Raw genomic sequence first — 19,110 nt, 5'->3', positions numbered from 1 at the left:
GTCCTCATTAGAGAAACATGTCTCTGTGGAGCTGCTGTTTGGACAGATTGATGTCCTCACACACACACACACACACACACACACACAGCCTCTGTAACTTGAACTCTGGCCCGACCCTCACACTCCTCTCCATCATTTTTACGCCTGCTCTGAATGTGTGAGAAACGGGGAGTTGAGCTGAACTTTGACCTTTGCTTTGCTGCGTGTCGTAAAACCGAGCGGGAAAATCCTGCGTTCTTCAAAGCCCAACAAAAACAGGAGTCTCTTTGATGATGAAATCCCTGGTTCTGACCTCGGAGCCGGCCCAGTTCTGGACCGCTCTCCACGTCGGGCTGTGTGTGTGTGTGTGTGTGTGTGCCCATACATCCCTGACTTCCTGTGTGAAAATGATGGATGACAAGTTAAATTTGTGTCTGGGGAGTGAAGGTGAAGTGTGACAGAGTGATTTGTCTTGGGAATGGAGAAGGTTTTAGGGTCAGGGCGAGAGAAAACCGGGCGCCTCAAGGCACAAGACATTGACAAATTCATCCTGGAACCAACGACCCCCCCACCACCCACCCCTCTTCACAGTAAATGACCCTGTAGTAGATGACTCTAAAGGCATTTTTGGGAATAAAAAATAAAATAAATAAAAAGCTTATAGATAAGATTTAATCAAAAAATAACAAAATTAATGAGCCATTGTCTTTTTGTTTAATATTTACTTTTGCAGAATTCTATTTTGGCAGTCTGTAGGGACAACTCCATGCATCCAACGGTCTGATATCAATGGACGAACAATAACAACCCTTATTAAAATAACAAAGAAAATAAAGGCACTGTCAGTTGACAGACAAGACAAAAGGCTGTTCTGGATTCAGTTAGGTTTGCAAGGAGAATGTGCTATTGTCTCATGTGATTACAACGGAAACAGCGTTCACATCATTGACCAGGCACTAAGGTAAGTCTTAGGTATTCAACATAAATTCTGTGAAATATAAATTCTTACATAAGAAACACACACACAGCCTGATGAGAAACTTTGTTGGTCGTAGTACAACTACTCTGTAAAACTATAACCAGTCATGGCTTCAGTACAAATGAAGTTGTTGGTACAATTACCAGAGAAAAGTACTTTGATGTCTCTGATACCCCCCCCCCCCCGACCTCTCTGACCCCTTTTGTTGTGACCACAGGTCGGTGTCAGGCCTCAGAACCTTCACACAGCTGGAGGAGCTGGTCCTGGACAACAATCTTCTGGGGAACGAGCTGAGGTTGCCTGAGTTGCCCAACCTTCACACGTTGACGCTCAACAAGAACCAGATATCCTTTGGAACGATTTAACAACTTTTATTCTTTCCCCTCAATAAAGATGTCATTTAGAACAAAGTACAGGGGGGTTTGAACCACAGTGCCCTCTAGTGGAGGAAAGATTCAGTCTCGTCTTTATTTATAGCTGTAGCGTTAAATAGTGCGAAGGCTATTATTATCTTTAGCTGCGATGCTATTTTGGCTAATGTTTAGTTATTGGGTTTTTTTTAGTGTTTTTTTTTTGTTTGTGACATTTGAACGTTTTTAGTTTTTAATCTTTCCACTTAGTTAGTTAGTGATTTATTCATATATCAATGAAGAAAAAGTTGTTGATTTATTCATATATCAATGAAGAAAACTCCGTGTTCTCCGCTCGTCTCCACAGACTGATCACATCCAGAGTCTGTGGCAGTAAAACTTCAGTCAGACAGGCGTTAGCATCGATGCTAAAGCTTCACAACCATCTCAAAAACATCTTGTTTATTCTCTCTCTGGTTTACAGAGTAATTATAACGATGCAAACACACACACACACACACACACACACCCGAGGTCAACATTAAACCCGGGTTCTTCTTGAAGTGCGGCGTCTGTGGCGTCTGTGGCTGTGAGCTCTGGGTTCTCTGTATGAAGTGGTAGCCACATGCTAATAGGCCAATTATGTACATCCTGTGGTGGCGCTGTGCCATCTCAGCGCTGCATCAACAGACACTTGTATTTTCACACACTGGGGCTCAATCCTCCAACATGAACGTGTTAGCGATGAATGCGGCCGCTTTAGGCTCCGGTGTTTGTTTGTTTTTCACCATAAAGAAAAAAGAAAAAAACTTTTTCCACGCCGTGGCTCTGGCATGCTGGGAAGTGTGTGAAGCGCAGCAGGGCATCCATCATTTTGTCACAGTTCTGCTCAGAGGAAGGCCACGAGGAAATGAAAGAGAAGAGAACAGCCGTGTTGTGTCACGGCTGCAGAAGCTGCCACAACATTAAACTGCCCCGACTGCCCCGACATCTGCCCCACTATCTGCCCCGCTTCACCATGTGACTGTCTGAAGTTAACACACTGACACGGACTTCCTGTAGTGCCCACTGAGCCACCAGGCTGAGAAATGCTAATGTAATTAGCGATGCTGCGTGTTCTTGACATGAGGCTCGAGACACGTGATTGGTTCTCTGGTTGTTACATCTAACAGTTAAAGATTTCATTAGATTCATTATTAGCTGTTAGGCTAACGTGGCAACTTATTAACTGTCACTGGTATGTTATGTTTATGTTCTTTTTAATGTTATAAATTTATTTTTTCTCTGTTTTGCTAACTCTCTAACAAAAAACATATAAACAAAAAACTTAGCATAAAAACAGATGAAAAAAGAGAGGGAGAGAGAGAGAGAGGGAGAGAGAGAGAGAGAGAGAGACTAATAAATGCTAATTTAATAAAAAACACGATTTCCGTCCTTGACCCATGACCCCGTGACACCTGACGGACATCGAGGCCCTGTTGGATCACTTGGCTGACGTGGCCCCGGGGCTTCAGTATCTGAGTCTGCTGGGGAACCAGGCCTGTCCCAACCAGCTGGTCAGCCCGGATAAGGACGAGGACGACTACCAGAGATACAGGTCAGTGACCCGTGTGATGTCACAGGTCCGTCAGTGGACGGATGAATGTACCAGACACACCTGACGGTCATCAGATCGGGCTAACGTTTAGCAGTACGAACAAACCTGTGGCTACGTCACCGTGTACTTAAGACGCCTTTTTACCGTTCTGTCCGACTCTTGTCTCCGGCCTAACGTTTGTTTGAGCAGATCCTGATAAATGTGCAGTCATTCTGCCTCGTTTCTGTCAGGACTGACTTTGATCCAGGACATTTCAGCTCAGATCCTCCTAAACCCCCGTGATCCGTCCATCCTCCGCCTCCGTGCGTGTTAACGTTCTCGCTCAGACACCACTGACACAATTCAGACGGTGTTTTTGGTAAGTAATGGATTTGGAAACGTTCCCCCAGTGTTTCTGTGGACAAATCTGACCACCTTAAAAGCTTCTGTGCTGCTTCTGCAAAATGGATTTCATGTGCGACTGAGTCGCGACCACAAATGAGTGTTTACTGCTCCTGCCTCGCTCGCTCGCTCGCTCACCACTGAGCAAATAATGCATTAAACATCACGTCAGGCCTCCATCAGTGTGATGTGGCCACAGCTTGTCAACATGAAACGTCATAAAAGGTGGAAATCTCCAGCTCTTTTGTCAAGTCCTGACCCTGAGTGCTCCTGACGCCGCGCTGCCCATTAATCATTTATCCAGCGTGTCTTCAGTGACCTGTCTTCTCCTCCTCGTCCTCCTGTCTTTGCAGCCGGCAATAATTACATAATGATCAAATTTGGCCGCGCTAAAAGCACTCACGAGGAGCTAGATATTAGCCATCGTTAGTAGATTTAGCTCAATCTTTAGCATTTGTGGCTTGAATTACCAGACAGAACGCTTCAGGAATCAGTTAAAGTGGCTAAATGTTAACTATTGTTGTTAAGTCTGTGGCTAAATGTTAACTATTGTTGTTAAATAAAAAAAAAAAGCAAATATTGGCTGAATAATTGCTAATCGTAGCCAGTTATGGCTTAAAAAAAGGTCAAACCAAAAATTGCAATAAGCCTAAGTTCAAAATAGCTGGTTAGCAGTTTTGGTTAATAGTTAATAGTTAATAGTTAAATGTACTGGTTAAAATACAACAACCCTAAAAGCATTAGTGAAAAATGGCGTGGTTTTGACCATGTGTTCACTGCTCTCATCTGATTGGCTCATCCAATCCATAAAACATGACAGTGAGTCTGCATTCCTGTGATTGGACGACAGTTGGTCGAAGTCCTTTCATGAAGCAACAACTTCTGTCTAGTCTGAGCTGTGGATGTTTGTCTGTGACTCCTGACCAATCAGGGCCTGTCCTGGTCTGTAATGCTCTTTATCTTCTCTCTCTCTCTCTCTCTGTGTCTCTGTGTCTCTCTCTCCTCCAGCTGCTCTGTCTTGACTGACACTGTCTGCTCTGCTGTAATGTAATATTCATCACGTGTCACACAGTCGAGCATCACTTTGAGTCTGATGCAGATTTCATGTCTGACAGGGTTTAGACTGCGTGCAGGTCGTGACAGCAATGGCCTGGGGCCACAAACACCCCCCCCCCCAACCACCACTGACATCACTGACACCCCCACGGCCTCTGGAGCTTCGGCCTCTCATGTGAAATGTTGCTGCTCCAATTAGTCCGATGATGGAGTCGCAGACGGAGACGATATTGATGTGTTTTATCAGCCGTCGTGTGCAGGACATAAAACCAACACTAGGTGGTGTTTACGTTTGACTCCAAAGTCCCATTAGAATGTATTATAATTATTAGAACTCTAATCAATCATTTACTTAGTTTGGGCTCTTTACCTAACTTTAGGCGCTAACGTTTAAGGCTAACTTTTAGCCACGACGACACCTCACCCTGCTGATTTTCAGGGCAATTTTGAGCTACTTTTACTAACTCTTAGCTTCGTGTTGTATTTCTTTGCCTTTTGTGGCTAACCTTTAGCTTTTATTCCTACTCTGTCCCAGTTCCTCGATCACTTTTAACTAATTAGCTGCTATTATCGTTGACCGTTATCGTTCCATTTTACTTCCGTCTCTATCGTCCGTTCGACGCAGCACTTTTTATGTTTGTTAGCGCCCGTTTTTTTTCTCACCCTTCACAAACAGGAGACCTTTTTCGTCTCCTAGCTCCTTCTCTATCTACGCCTGCTCCTGAAAGGCTCTGTTGTCTTCCAGGTAGCGCAGCCATTATCTTTTGACATTTTCACTCTCACTCTCAGTGACAGACAGCGTGAACGCTCAGAGAGACGGAGACATGTGATGCTGTCAGAGTGACAGCTCTGTCAGACGGGCTGCGTCTTCGTCTTCCCTGCTATTTTTACGTCGCACTCCTTCCTAATGGCTTTGAAGATGATTACACGTGAAGAAAGAAACACATCACCATCAGATCTGCATCGGCGTAAAATCCTCATAAACACGACGTCTTTTCAGGTTTTTGTCGATTTACGCGTTAGACTCACTGTCAGTTTGACGGACGTGTCAGAGTTTACACCGTTTCCCAGGTTCTGTCTTTGTCTCTGCGGCGCTGCTATAGTAATGGCTTAGGTTTTTGAAGTGTCAGCTGTGACTGCACCTTGTGCGCCCCCTGCAGAGAGAACCAGACTGCAACACTGATACTCTAAATAACATGCAATTGATATTTAATCAACAGCAACGTGATTCTTCAACTCATCTCAGGAATGTGTTATCAGTTCCATCAGTTCTAACAGATGACTTTATCTAGAAACTCAAGATGATCAGCTCAAAGTCTTGGTATTTAAAAGACCTTATCCACCCTGTCTTTGTCTGTGCAGGTATTTTGTGCTTCACAAGTTGCCTCAGCTGAAGTTCTTGGACACAAGGAGAGTGACCAGCAGAGAGCTGATGGAGGCCGAGGCCAGAGGAGCCTTCATGAAGGTGGTCAAACCCAAGTCTGAAACTGTGAGTCAAACTGTTTGAAGTCAAACCTTCTCCTCTGTCTTTCTACGCTCTTTTTCAAGTGTGGGCAACCCAGATCTAAGAGGTGTAAAAGAAACATGAGGGAGGAGGTTTAATTAGCTGCTGCTGCTGCCGTTGTTGTTGTTGTTGTTGTTGTTGTTGTTGGACCATTATTGTGTCTTGTGCAGCAGGGTGTTGTTGTCTACTGTTAGCTTACTGTTAGTTCACATGGATCTTAATTAGCAGTCGCTCTGACACTGATGTTGCTGTTTGTTGAATAAAAATAAAAAAGGAGGCCAGGGTTTTTAACAGCAGCTTCTTCTGCCCCGCTGTTAAAACACTGAGGTTTGGTGCAAGATGTTTGACTATGTTAGCAACAGGTTGACATCAGTAAACGTGCGGTCGTCCTGACTAGAGCTGTGTCCGAGGTGACGGAGGAAAACCTAATGTTGACGCGTCTCTAACTGTTGGAGTTTTCTGACGGCCGGTTCACGACACGCGCTGCTGTTTGGCTGCTCATCTTCTCTCTCCGGGATTTTGTTGTTGTTTCCTGTCTGAGCTGAAAGGAGGAGCGGCCAGGGAGGAGCGGTCAGGGAGGAGCGGTCAAGGAGGAGCGGTCAGGGAGGAGCGGTCAGGGAGGAGCAACAACGACGGGAGAAAGAAATGTGTAAAGTGTTTCCCCCAAAAACCCAGAACAGGGAGCAGAGAATTCTGGAGCAGTATTTTAGGGAACGGGCCGTGATGGAACGTTGTAATATGTTCATTCTCTTTGAGGTCAGGAAATGAAATATTCTTAAACTACGCACGGCCTTTTAAACTGCAAGTGTGCGTGTGTGTGTGCGTGTGTGTGTGGTTTCTTTGGCTAAAAACATGTGGTTTACACTTTGGCTCAGTTCATTCTTTTCCTCACAGACTCCATACCGTAACAAGCTGCTGAAAACCCTTAAGTCAAACGGACCGTGTTCGTCAGAACAGGGGCAGAAAGAAAAAGGCTTCGTAGCTCATTTTAATTTTGACTTGAATTCTCTTCACTGTGAAGTCCAGAGCTGAATATTATATATAATATTATAAAAGAACAGTAACTTCATATGGAGAAGAAGAAGAAGTTCAAAATAAAAAAGTCTAAAAGGCCTTGAGAGAAACTAGAAGAAGCTAAAACGACGACATGTTTGAAGACGTCTGGTTTAAATAACTATTAGTAGCCGAGATCATTGATTGATTCATAATCAGTAACATCATTAGTTTTAAAATGGTGGTAAAACCACCGACACAGCCTGAATATTCTGTCAGCTTTTACAGAGAGGTCACACAGAGGTCACGGGGCGGGAGAACAACAGCAATTAAAACATCCTACTGACTCTCCTACACGTAAATCACCCTGCTGGCCACAAAAGAGTATAAACACACTGTAAAATTTTAAAGTGTAATTAATTCTGCTAAGATTGATTTATCGCCTCCTTCTGAGTCTGGAGACTGGTGGGGGGGGGTCGTGACCCGAGTGTCACGTCGGTTCCATATGATGGATGGATGTTTTTAAGTTTCTGGCCAAAGGCAAATCATAAAAGAAAACATTATTTTTCCCTTTTTTCTCCGTTTTTATGAGATGCTGAAGCTGCAGTTGTAAAAACAGTCCACGTTTGTCCAACGCTAATGAGACATCGCTGTCTTTCCATCCCAACATGACGTTTTCATAAACTTTGACAAACGGCACCAGAGCTCACGTCACTTTTCTTCTTCTCGTGGTTAAATTGTGAGTCATTGGTGAGTTTTATGAGTGTAATAAGACGGAGAGCCGGGATTGGCAGGATTCTCTCCTAACGTTCCGACCAGACTCTTCAACAAAAGCAGGGGTTTTATGGAACTTCAATTTGATGCATGTAGAAACAGGAAAAGCAAGAGAAAAAAACACACTCTTGTTTCCATCATTTTCCAAAATGTTATCAAACGTTCACCTTCTGTAAAATAAGAAGTTTTTATTGGACCACGACTGAGTCCCAAACCAACAGAAATCCTGGATTTTTTTAAACGTAAGTCCTTAATCATATCCAGGATATGGCAGATTAGTTATGGGTAATTTTACCAAAGTTTGCTATAAAGTGATAAAGATATAAAAGCTAAAGAAGAAACAGCTACAGGTTAGCCAGAAAGCTCACAATGAAAAACAAAAAAAAATCTCATGTTTGCTCAAAAAAAGTGGGAAAAAATAAGACAAAAGTTGCTAAAAGTGACTTCATCTGAGTGAACATTATCCAAAACTATGAAACAAATCTGACTTCAAATTCTGTAGCAAACACCCCAATATATGCCCAGTTGCCCATCTTAGCCAAATCTACTGAAAGTGAATTATTAGTGAAGTTAGCTAAAAAATTCAAAATAGTCCAAAAGATTACAAATTTAAATTATCTTTGAAGTAAACAGCTGATTTCTAAATGTAGTAAAAAAACTCACGGTGAATAAAGTTAGCACAACGATGAATAGATTGCTCAGAGTTCGCCCTAAATCTTTCTGACTACATCTATCACAGGATACCACAAAGTATTTATTGTAACATTTATTTTGTCTTCATCCAAACTCTGTGAGAACTAAGTCAACCCTCAAGTTCCTCTTCTTATCAGCTGATGGTTTTAATCGTTACGCGGAGCGTTAGCGCTGTCTTATCGGTCCAATCAGAGTGAATCCTCCCCGTTGGTCCCGGCTGTGAGTGGAAGATGCTGCTGTTCTAATGAGAAACAGCTGCTTCAGAAGACTCCTCCAAATCTCTCTCCTGTCACTGGGTGTTGACAGAGGGCATTAATCACGACTCTCACACAATCTCTGCTGCGCTTTGAAACACAGTCAGATTTTATCAGATAATTCAAACTGAAGTCGTTGTCGTTGTTGTTGTCGTTGTTGTTGATGTTTATGTTGTGTTTATAACGTTGTCCTATTAAAGAAGCCGTAATGAGTTCCCCTTAAGGGACTGGAATTAAAGGGGATTTTAAGTGTGGCCGACTGAGGTACTGCAATAAAGAAGGAAGAAGAATTTTATGACAAGAAACTGAAGTTTTCAAAATTTTACTACTGGAGAAAATTAGTTATTTTAGCTAAAAAGAAACTGCAGAAGCTGCTGCTTGGACTGCTTTGTTTTCTGCCTGTTTTCTGCTAAAGTTCTTAAATAAGACCACTAAAAAAAATGTTTTATGCTAAAGTTCTTAAATAAGTAGATTAGTATCATTGGTGGTCATTAGCATATTGGTTAATAATGTTTCATGACAATCAATGTTTCGTTGATCCGAAAATATCTTTGACATTTTTGGAAAACATTTTTGCAATATTTATATTATTTTTGAGTCCTATTGTTTTAGACAATGTTTTGGAAATTGCACGTAGTTTTCACTGGCATACATCTTTCACTAACTCGTAGCTATTTTAACATTTATTTGTTTGATTGTAATTGTTCTTGAAAAGTGACTAGACACAGAAATAGTTTGCAAATATATTCATATATATATATATATGAATAAAATGTATAACAATGTCTGCCAGAGTTGGTTAAAGCGCTGGTTCTGTTTGTCTATTTATAAGTAGGTCAAAACCCTTTTGATTGGACCCTGGCGCCTGGTGTAAATCTGTTGGTTTTCTCTCGGCGCTCGTCCATCACTCGGCGTTCCGGCTCATTTGAACTTTGATACCAGTGTTTGTCTGTCTCCTTTTGTACAGAGTGTTATCAGAGCAGGACACGTCTTTCAGCCGAGGACACAGAAGTGTCACTTCATTCAAGTTCTTCCTCACAGACTTTCTTTGTGACCTTTTTTCAGAGCTTGTCAGACACGTCAGGAAAGGTATATTGTTTCCATCCACTGGGATTCCCCCCCCTCCACTCCCTCCCCCCTCCAACCTGACATCTGCCACTCTCAGTGAGATGATAAATTCTTGCCTAATTAAGCGTGGGTGTGGGATTACAGGCTGACAACACATTAATCACTGGGCTGGGCCGGGCGGCCGCGACGACAGCGGCGAAGGCGACGGCCACGAGGCATTGTTAACCAAACTTTTCTAAAGTGTCACACCCCCCGCCCCCCCCGACAGCCCATAATCAATCATCCTGATTGGCAGGGCTGATAGATTACACTATTTATACTTTGTCTAATGAAAGCTAGCACTGTCGACCTAGTGTCAGCAGCGAGGCCGCGATACGGGCCGCGCCGTCTGAAGATGAACCAGAACAAGACCAAAAAACAGAGAAGAAGAAAAAAGGAGGTCATCCATAAAAAGTCTGGTTTGTCATTAGGGCCAATGTGACCAGTTTGGTCATTTAGGTTTGAATTACCAGCGGCAAACGTTGTACTTCCACCAAACCAAAGTCCAGAGAGAAAACCACTAATTTACAGAACATAACAAAACAGACCGAAGGCCGACTATGACGAGGTCTTCACTAACAGTTGAACAAGTAATACATTTTCTGTAATTGGATTTTTCAAACTCTTTAAAAAACAAAGACAGAAAACCTAAATGGGAGGAGCTTAAACCTAATCTGACAATTGAAATGAATTGGATTCCATTCCTTGACTCAGAGTCAGTAACAGTTCTGTCTCTCGATGCTGGAGATGACGTAAACCAAACCAATATAAACCATCACAGAACACTGGAGATGTCCAGTCATTTCTGGCTCCGTCTGAAAGTTCAACCCCGGTTCTTCAGCTCACCTGAAGAACCAACAGTGACTCCTGTGAACAATGATGGACTTCTGTACGGAGAGTGAGCTGTGGGATCGTTAAGTCACTCCTCCTGATTGACAGGTGGGGCAGCGGTGATGAAAGGCTGCCCGTTGACTGTGCTGTTATTGGGGTGTGGCTGGGACATTAGCTCGAAGGCAGACTTGACAAAAACGCCACTGTCAATGAGTTATTGTGGTGTGTTAGTCGCGGCGGGACGCGCTCCCGCAGGTGAAACTGACGCTTTTGTTTGCGAGTCGGATCCGGTTTACCCGTGACCCTGTTTGCGGAGGTGAAGGCTTTTGTTGTCGCAGCTTCTCTGTGACAGAAAACGAAAATGATTTACACATGTATAACAACAAAATGACAGGACACTGTATATTGTTTTCCCCTTGTGTGTCTGTGTGTGTGTGTGTGTGTGTGTATCTATACACGGAGGTCGAATGGATTCCACTAAGAGCTTCACAACTGTGGAACACGGGTGAACAACCCCCACTGAGGAGAGATTTTCTTCTCTTTTTTTTCATGGGAACTCGTGGATGAAATGACACACTGCTGCAAGCCTTCAAACATAATAAGGTTATATTTCTTCTCTTCTTCCGACAGCCCATAATCAATCATCCTGATTGGCAGGGCTGATAGATTACACTATTTATACTTTGTCTAATGAAAGCTAGCACTGTCGACCTAGTGTCAGCAGCGAGGCCGCGATACGGGCCGCGCCGTCTGAAGATGAACCAGAACAAGACCAAAAAACAGAGAAGAAGAAAAAAGGAGGTCATCCATAAAAAGTCTGGTTTGTCATTAGGGCCAATGTGACCAGTTTGGTCATTTAGGTTTGAATTACCAGCGGCAAACGTTGTACTTCCACCAAACCAAAGTCCAGAGAGAAAACCACTAATTTACAGAACATAACAAAACAGACCGAAGGCCGACTATGACGAGGTCTTCACTAACAGTTGAACAAGTAATACATTTTCTGTAATTGGATTTTTCAAACTCTTTAAAAAACAAAGACAGAAAACCTAAATGGGAGGAGCTTAAACCTAATCTGACAATTGAAATGAATTGGATTCCATTCCTTGACTCAGAGTCAGTAACAGTTCTGTCTCTCGATGCTGGAGATGACGTAAACCAAACCAATATAAACCAATATAAACCATATAAACCAATATAAACCATCACAGAACACTGGAGATGTCCAGTCATTTCTGGCTCCGTCTAAAAGTTCAACCCCGGTTCTTCAGCTCACCTGAAGAACCAACAGTGACTCCTGTGAACAATGATGGACTTCTGTACGGAGAGTGAGCTGTGGGATCGTTAAGTCACTCCTCCTGATTGACAGGTGGGGCAGCGGTGATGAAAGGCTGCCCGTTGACTGTGCTGTTATTGGGGTGTGGCTGGGACATTAGCTCGAAGGCAGACTTGACAAAAACGCCACTGTCAATGAGTTATTGTGGTGTGTTAGTCGCGGCGGGACGCGCTCCCGCAGGTGAAACTGACGCTTTTGTTTGCGAGTCGGATCCGGTTTACCCGTGACCCTGTTTGCGGAGGTGAAGGCTTTTGTTGTCGCAGCTTCTCTGTGACAGAAAACGAAAATGATTTACACATGTATAACAACAAAATGACAGGACACTGTATATTGTTTTCCCCTTGTGTGTCTGTGTGTGTGTGTGTGTGTGTGTATCTATACACGGAGGTCGAATGGATTCCACTAAGAGCTTCACAACTGTGGAACACGGGTGAACAACCCCCACTGAGGAGAGATTTTCTTCTCTTTTTTTTCATGGGAACTCGTGGATGAAATGACACACTGCTGCAAGCCTTCAAACATAATAAGGTTATATTTCTTCTCTTCTTCCTGTGTGTGTGTGTGTGTGTGTGTGTGTTCATTTTCCACGAGTAGGAATTAGAGATGTCCTCGACACTCACCCAGAGAGAGGAGGATATTGAATATGAGCTCGTAGCTGAGAAGCTGCCAAGCTTTTGGAAAAAGAAAGGATTTTTCGGGCTGGGAGTAAAAAGACTCCATCAGTTTTTGACAGGCGGTAAATCTGAAAAGCTTTTGCGACGAGACAGTGCGCTGTCATGAAATTAGTTAACTAGACCATACAGTATGGAAGAGCCAGGTAATTTGCCCCCCCTGCAAATAACTAGCAGGAGGATAACTGCATCCCTGACCTGACATTGCTTTGTGCATTAAAAGAAGAATTCCAGTGACACGCTCAATGGGAAGTGTCAGCTGCGGGATTGAATTCTGCGTCTGCTGCGTCTCACTTTGGAGCACACTGGTCAATTATTTCTGAGGCTGTCAGAGGTGCAGGAGGAGACACTCTTATTTAGTGTGTGTGTTAACTCGGCATCATTAAGACACTCGCCTGACATGGAACCGCACACCTGAATGTTATTTATTTTGATTCCCGCAGACAGGGCTAACCTTCAAACGACTTGACCTCCTCCTGTTGGGTTTGGGTTTTTTTTTTTGTTTCTCATTGGAATCTCAGACCATTAGGAACCGGAACCGTTGAGACAAAATGACCCACGTCTTCTAATCTAGCAAAGCAGGGAAGGTTGAATTTGTTTGGAGACGCCCATGTGATCCGATGCTAGCGGTTCGGTGACGTTTCGACGCTCGTAGGGCGGACATCAGCGGCCGCGCAAACACCCACACAAATGTCATATTACCATAGCTTCCCTGTGCAGTGTTTCTTCATGCAAACACAGCAGCAGTTTTGTGTTGTGTGTTCCAATTTAATGGCCTGGAACAGGAACACTGTCGTTTCTTGGTATGTAGAAAAGTAGACAGATTCAGAGAAAGTTCCTGTTAGGACTCACAAAAACCATGTGTGAGAAATAACAAACTGGTATATAAAGGAACTTCTGCATGAAGTTGGTTTGAGATGACAGGAGTTTGAGTCCGATTCAGCCTCAGTGAGGAACTGTTGAAGAATCACAGAGGATCTAGACCTTAGCTGCTAGAAACATTGGTAAACGTCGGGAAATTCTAACTTCATGTGGAAAACATTAAAAAAGACACTCCATTAGAGACCAAACCAACTACCACAATTCTCTCTTTCTTATTCTTATTCTTGTTCTTCTCCGAGCGTGTTGTATTTTTCAGTTTTAGCTCCAAGGCCTCGTGGTTTAACAGCAGATGGAAATCCAGTTTTAGGACAGCGTTCAGCTACACAAGAACATATGAATCTCCCTCACACGCACACTGGTGTTGGGAGATGACCCGTTGATGATCCTTCCCCAACGCCAACACAGTACCAGTAATCCACACCAGTACCATCACCTGGTAGCCAGTAGACCGTGACTGTGGAACCTCAGCATCACCTCCGTACAGAGGGATGACATGATCAGGAGGTGACAGCTTCTGTAACAACGTCTCTGCATTCATCTTTTTCTCTCTTGCTCTCTGTGTCTCTCCACCTCTCTCTCCCTCTCTCTCTGTCTGTCTTGTTCCTCTCAACAAGTCAGACTCCTCTATAATTAATGTCCCTGAGGGCTATCTGTGGGGTAGGAGGGGGGGGGGGGTCGGCTCTTGAGACAGGTATGTCTTGACACCTTTGACTTATGCATGAGTGTGTGTGCAGAACCTGGGGGGTGGGTGGTGGGTGGGGGGTGATGTGTACAGGAGAGGTGAGGGAGGCCACTGATGAGGGCTAGTTTAGGTTGGAGGCTAACACTTTGGAGGTTGAAGGGAGGCAGGCCTCACTGTGCGACCTCACCAACCCCAGGGACAAAAAAGAAAGGAGGATTTTTTCACTGGATTAACCAGTCAAATCTGCTGCATTAAAAGCTTAAGCTGTCAGGAGCATCACCTCTGAGTGACAAGTGAAGGCAGAACCACCAGGTTTAGCCTAAGGAAGACTTTGAATGCTCTGAGAAAGACGATCCTAAATGTTTCACAACAGATTTGTTTATGAATCAACTCATTCAGTGGGTTAAAGTATTAAGTTTAAGTTGTATTTAAACTGGGTGGAGCCACGTTTTAATCATCCTGACACAGGAGGTTAAACATGTAATTACACTGGTGCAAGATTTCCAAGCCACAAGGCAAGAAGGTTTTTTTTTCTTCTTTCAATCTAATGTGATCGAATGTCAAAATCCATGCTGCAAGTACGGACTGACTGAAAGGACGCCTCCTGCTGTAGGTTTTCAGGAGCACACTGAACTCCTTAGGGCAAAGCAAAAAATGCTGGAGGGATAGGAATACATTTCAAATGTAGACTTAGATTTTTAGTTTTTTGTTGAGCTTCGGTAGATGGAGAAAAACAGATGATGGACAGACGTGTTGAGCCTTCATTGTGGACTTTTTATTTAGAGGAACAGAAAAGAAGCTGCACTGTGTCTCTGGATCTTTACAAAGAGAAGATTTGTGCAAGAAGTGAGAAGAGTGGCAGACAAGTATGTGAGGGTGGTGCAGGGCAGGTCTGTTTAACTTTGTAATGGTGAAGATCAGGTCAAGAAGGAAGCCTGGTGGAACATGATGTTCACAGATGACATTGTAATCACAGGTTGGAGATGTGTTGTTGTCCTGCAGCTACTCGTTACTTTTTTGTTGTCTTACTGCGGTACATTAGCTTTAATCTAAAGTTACAGTTATAGTTAGAGTGTTTACCCTCCGTCTCAGTAATTAGGTTCAGAGAACACCCCTAAATCTTACATGATACCCACCCTCGTACCTCCTCTGGGTTTCACAATCACATCAGTTCCCTTTTGCACCACCCTGAAACTCTGCCGTGTTTTGGTGAAGTGGAGAGAAGTCTGCTAAGCAGCCGTGTTTTGGTGAAGTGGAGAGAAGTCGAAGAAAAGATAAAAAAGCCGGGTGCTGGGAGAAGTGGACGGCGGCTTAAACAAGGAGACAAAGGAGGTGTGAAGGAGACATTGTTGTCCACTTGTGAAAAGTATGTGAAAGAGTGGGAGCTGCCTGGAGTGCAGGAGAGGTCATCGCAGGGGCAGAAGGGTCAAGTGACACTCCAACGAGATTCTTTCAGTCTGCAGTTCACGTTGGCCGTAAACGTCTGCCAGAGAACTGCAGGGTATGAGTGGGTGGTTCGGTGGGCGAGGGCCCTTAATGTACACTGTCTTGGTGAGAAACAACTTAATTAGGTTCAAAACTGCACGTTTGGTTGTTGCAGTTCTGTGGTTTTTAAGACCCCGTTCCTTCAGGTATTAAACGGAGCCTTGGAGGAAAATGCGATTACCATGTTTTATCTGTATCAGTAAACAACGACTTGTTTGCCCATCTGGGTCGTGCTTTGCTTGAGATCAGGGCTTAAACTATAAAATAACAGTTTGCAAAACAGATGACTAAAACTTAGCCCCAGGTCAACCTAGGTTTGCAGAGTTTGAAGTAAACATTTACAAAAATATGTAGGAATCTGCTGAAGGGTTTCCAAAAATCTCACATATAATATTCAGGAAAAAAAACCTCTAATCACCTAAAAAGATCTAAGCCAAAATACAGTCTAAAGAAATGCGGTATAGCATAAGTTAGCTCCGACAGAGATCAAAGTTAACAAGGAAATGTTCAAACTGTCCAACAGATACGGCTTTGTACTAAAACAACAACAGTTTGGAGAGTGACCTCTAATCAACCTCGGCTCTGTTAAATCTCTGAGTGTCAGATTCATTTCTTGTCTTTGACGGAGTATCAAAGGTGATTTCACCTCTGGGAGTTTCATTCCTTTTCTATTTGCATCTGCAGCCACTGACAGATTCACAGTGTCTCTTCACAGGCACAGATCTGACATCAACGCTCTTTGAAAACATGTCAGTGAGCTGTAAAGGTCTGAAATAAGATATCCTGAGAGTTTGTTCTGTTAGTCATGATTAGCAACACATATTTTATTTCAAGGATCATCTCTCCAGGCACCGTATGAAACAAATCTTTGTCGTTCAATCCAATCTGATAAGGTGTGACTAGAGACGTGTTGTGGTTGCTGTGAGTGACAGGTAGACAATGCTGTGGTAGACAATGGATTTACAGCAACTCTTTACCACTGTTTGTCTTAATTCTCTTAATCCCTGTGATGATGAACACCTCGTTGTGATCAACGTCAAAGCGTCAATGTTGACCTTGTAGCTGTTGTTTTGTGTCACTCAAAGACACAGGTCCTGTAATTTGTTCTGTTTGGTTCTAGAGGAACAATTAGCAGCAAATTAACAGCAAATCAACAGCTGGTTAAAAAAGTCGTTGTTGCTAGTTTGTTTCTGTGCTGAGACGTTTGTGAACTTTCATGTCCACGATGCAGTTAAGCTGCAAACATCAGGCTCTGAACAGAGCAGCAGATTAGGAGCTCAACATTCCAGGTTTGATCTGAGGTAGTTACGGTCCTTAATGTCAGAAACAAAAAGCCAAGACAAAGGAGAGCAACAGCACACTGGGACTGGGACACCTGAGGTGTCACATACCAGCACTTTGTTCGTCTGGGTTGCCAACTGGCAGCGTCCGTCAGCAGACGATGTTTGAATGTGATACAAGCGGTGGAGCGTTCACTGCTGCGGCTCAGACTCTCATCACACCTGAGTTAAAGGTGCAGCCAGAACCAGACTGTCCTTCCTGTCCAACCCTGTCTATGGGGCAGACCTTAGACAGTGAAGGACCAGGACCAGGACCAGGATCAGGATCAGATAGACTCACATCCTGCCGCTCTCATCAGATTTCAAGATGACTGGGTTTGTTTTCCTCAGGTGAATTCCAGACATCGTCTTCCTTTCCCTTAGAAAAGGTTTTCAATGATAACGTGTCCAGAGTCTGACCTCCAATGAAACAATGGCATCATTGACGCCTCACTGTTTCTGTCAGAGAGCTCCAGCTGCACGTTACATGAATAATGACGTTCAGCTAACAACATGAGCATACAGACCATCTATCACAGGCTAGGTTAAAAACACAGGAGTTAGCCGTCAGTTAGCTATTACGTCAAAGACAGAAAAGATTACCACCATCTAAATGTTAGCAAAGGTAGTTTAACTGGTTTAAGAAGCTGCGAGTTAGCTACATACAAACTCAACTTTTCAAATAAACCATTTAATTTAGCTAACAACCAACAACCAAGGATTCCCCAAAGAAAGTGAAAGTTCACAGAAAAGATGTTGTAAAAATGTAAGCTAAGAAATAGCTTGGCTAACGAGAGAAAACGTCTCAAAGATATTATATTTTTAGTAGATAAAAGTCGGCCGTACAGCACCTTAAAATACACTGATGACAACTGAATCACACTGAGGTCAGAGTGGTCAGAGGTCAGGGTGGACAGAGGTCACAGCGGACAGAGGTCACAGTGGACAGAGGTCACGGTGGACAGAGGTCACAGCGGACGATGTCTAAAAGTTAGCACTGTTTGATAATAATGTCCATCTGGTCCCTGGTGTCCTCTGTCTTCCAGCACCTGTCAGTCCTTTTCTCTGCCCCGTCATCTCTGGTGTAGAGGTGGAACTGTTTGTTATTTTGACGTGGAAGAGGAGAAACTCCCCGGTGCTCCAGGTCGCCTGGAGTCTTTTAGCCGATCACACGGAACATGACAGATCTGCTTCTCTTTGGTCTTCAGTCCAGAGCTGTTTCTACTTCTGCCTCATGGGGAGGCAAACAGTTTCTCTCTTCTTCAACTTGTTCTTGAACTTCACTTGGAGACTGGAGGAATCAATATGGTGTGTGTGTGTGTGTGTGTGTGTGTGTGTGTGTGAACAAACAGCACCTGCTTTGGGCAGTGATTGCAAACATGGTGTAATTTTTACATGGATCTGGTTTGAAGTTTAGAACCATTTATTCCTGGAGGAATGAAGTTTTTTTTTCAAGATTTCTTATGTGTCAGAGTCTGGCCTTTTAAAGGAAGAGTCAACCTGATGGAAAAGTCCAGGCACTTTTTATGTGGTGGTTTTAAGAGGTGCTGAAATAGTTCTGCTGCAGGAACTTGTAGAAAGAAAAAAAAAGAAAGTACCAAGTACTTCCATACGGAGAACAAATAAAGAACTAACCAGGAAGTAGGACCAGAGGTTTGTGCGTTTGGAACGAGGAGCTCATCTGAAGAACTAATGCTATATTAGGAGACATGAGGCAGTTTTCTTCACATTTTTTTGTAAAAAAAAAAAATATCAACAAATATAAATACTGCTTTCTATTTTCCATGATGTCACAGGGCGCACACACACACACACACACTCGCACACACACATTTAACGTCACCTTTGGTGACACTGTGTGTGCAGGTTTGTCAGAGTTAAAACTGAATCAGCTGTTCACACACCCACACATAACACACACTTACACACCTTAACTCACCAAGAGACACACACTCACACACACACACACACAGGGGGGAGGAGGGGCCCCGTGCCTCCGGGGGCCACGTCAGTTACCTGCTGACACACAGGCTGCTGATTGATGAGACGCCGGGGGCGCTGCAGTCGACTTTGTCAGCTGCTCATAATTTATACATCTGATCTGTATCAGAAGAGCCGCAGTGTGAGTGTGTTTAGGTGCTGTGACAGTGGAGCTGCTAGCTGTTAGCTGTTAGCTGTTAGCTGTTAGCTACGGCTCTGAGAGTCACAGCCCAGATCGTGATCTGTTGGTTTTCTCT

General features: G+C 43.6%; 1 protein-coding gene across 1 annotated transcript in view; it reads left to right on the top strand.

Moving 5' to 3' along the window:
* Positions 1-1,128: 1,128 nt before the first annotated feature.
* The window catches only part of lrmda (leucine rich melanocyte differentiation associated), a gene marked incomplete at its 5' end in the record, with an annotated part of 41,039 nt that continues 23,057 nt past the window's right edge, over positions 1,129-19,110 (top strand). The window contains 3 exons of the mRNA XM_025060932.1: positions 1,129-1,302; positions 2,766-2,905; positions 5,705-5,831. Of these exons, the coding sequence (XP_024916700.1) occupies positions 1,129-1,302; positions 2,766-2,905; positions 5,705-5,831 (441 nt within the window). The remainder of the gene's footprint in view (positions 1,303-2,765; positions 2,906-5,704; positions 5,832-19,110) is intronic.

Source organism: Cynoglossus semilaevis, chromosome 12, assembly GCF_000523025.1.
Source record: "Cynoglossus semilaevis isolate Cse_v1.0 chromosome 12, Cse_v1.0, whole genome shotgun sequence".
In the NCBI taxonomy this organism is placed as follows: Eukaryota; Metazoa; Chordata; class Actinopteri; order Pleuronectiformes; family Cynoglossidae; genus Cynoglossus; species Cynoglossus semilaevis.
Note: the sequence above shows the minus strand (reverse complement) of the source record. Positions and strands in the feature narration are given on the sequence as shown.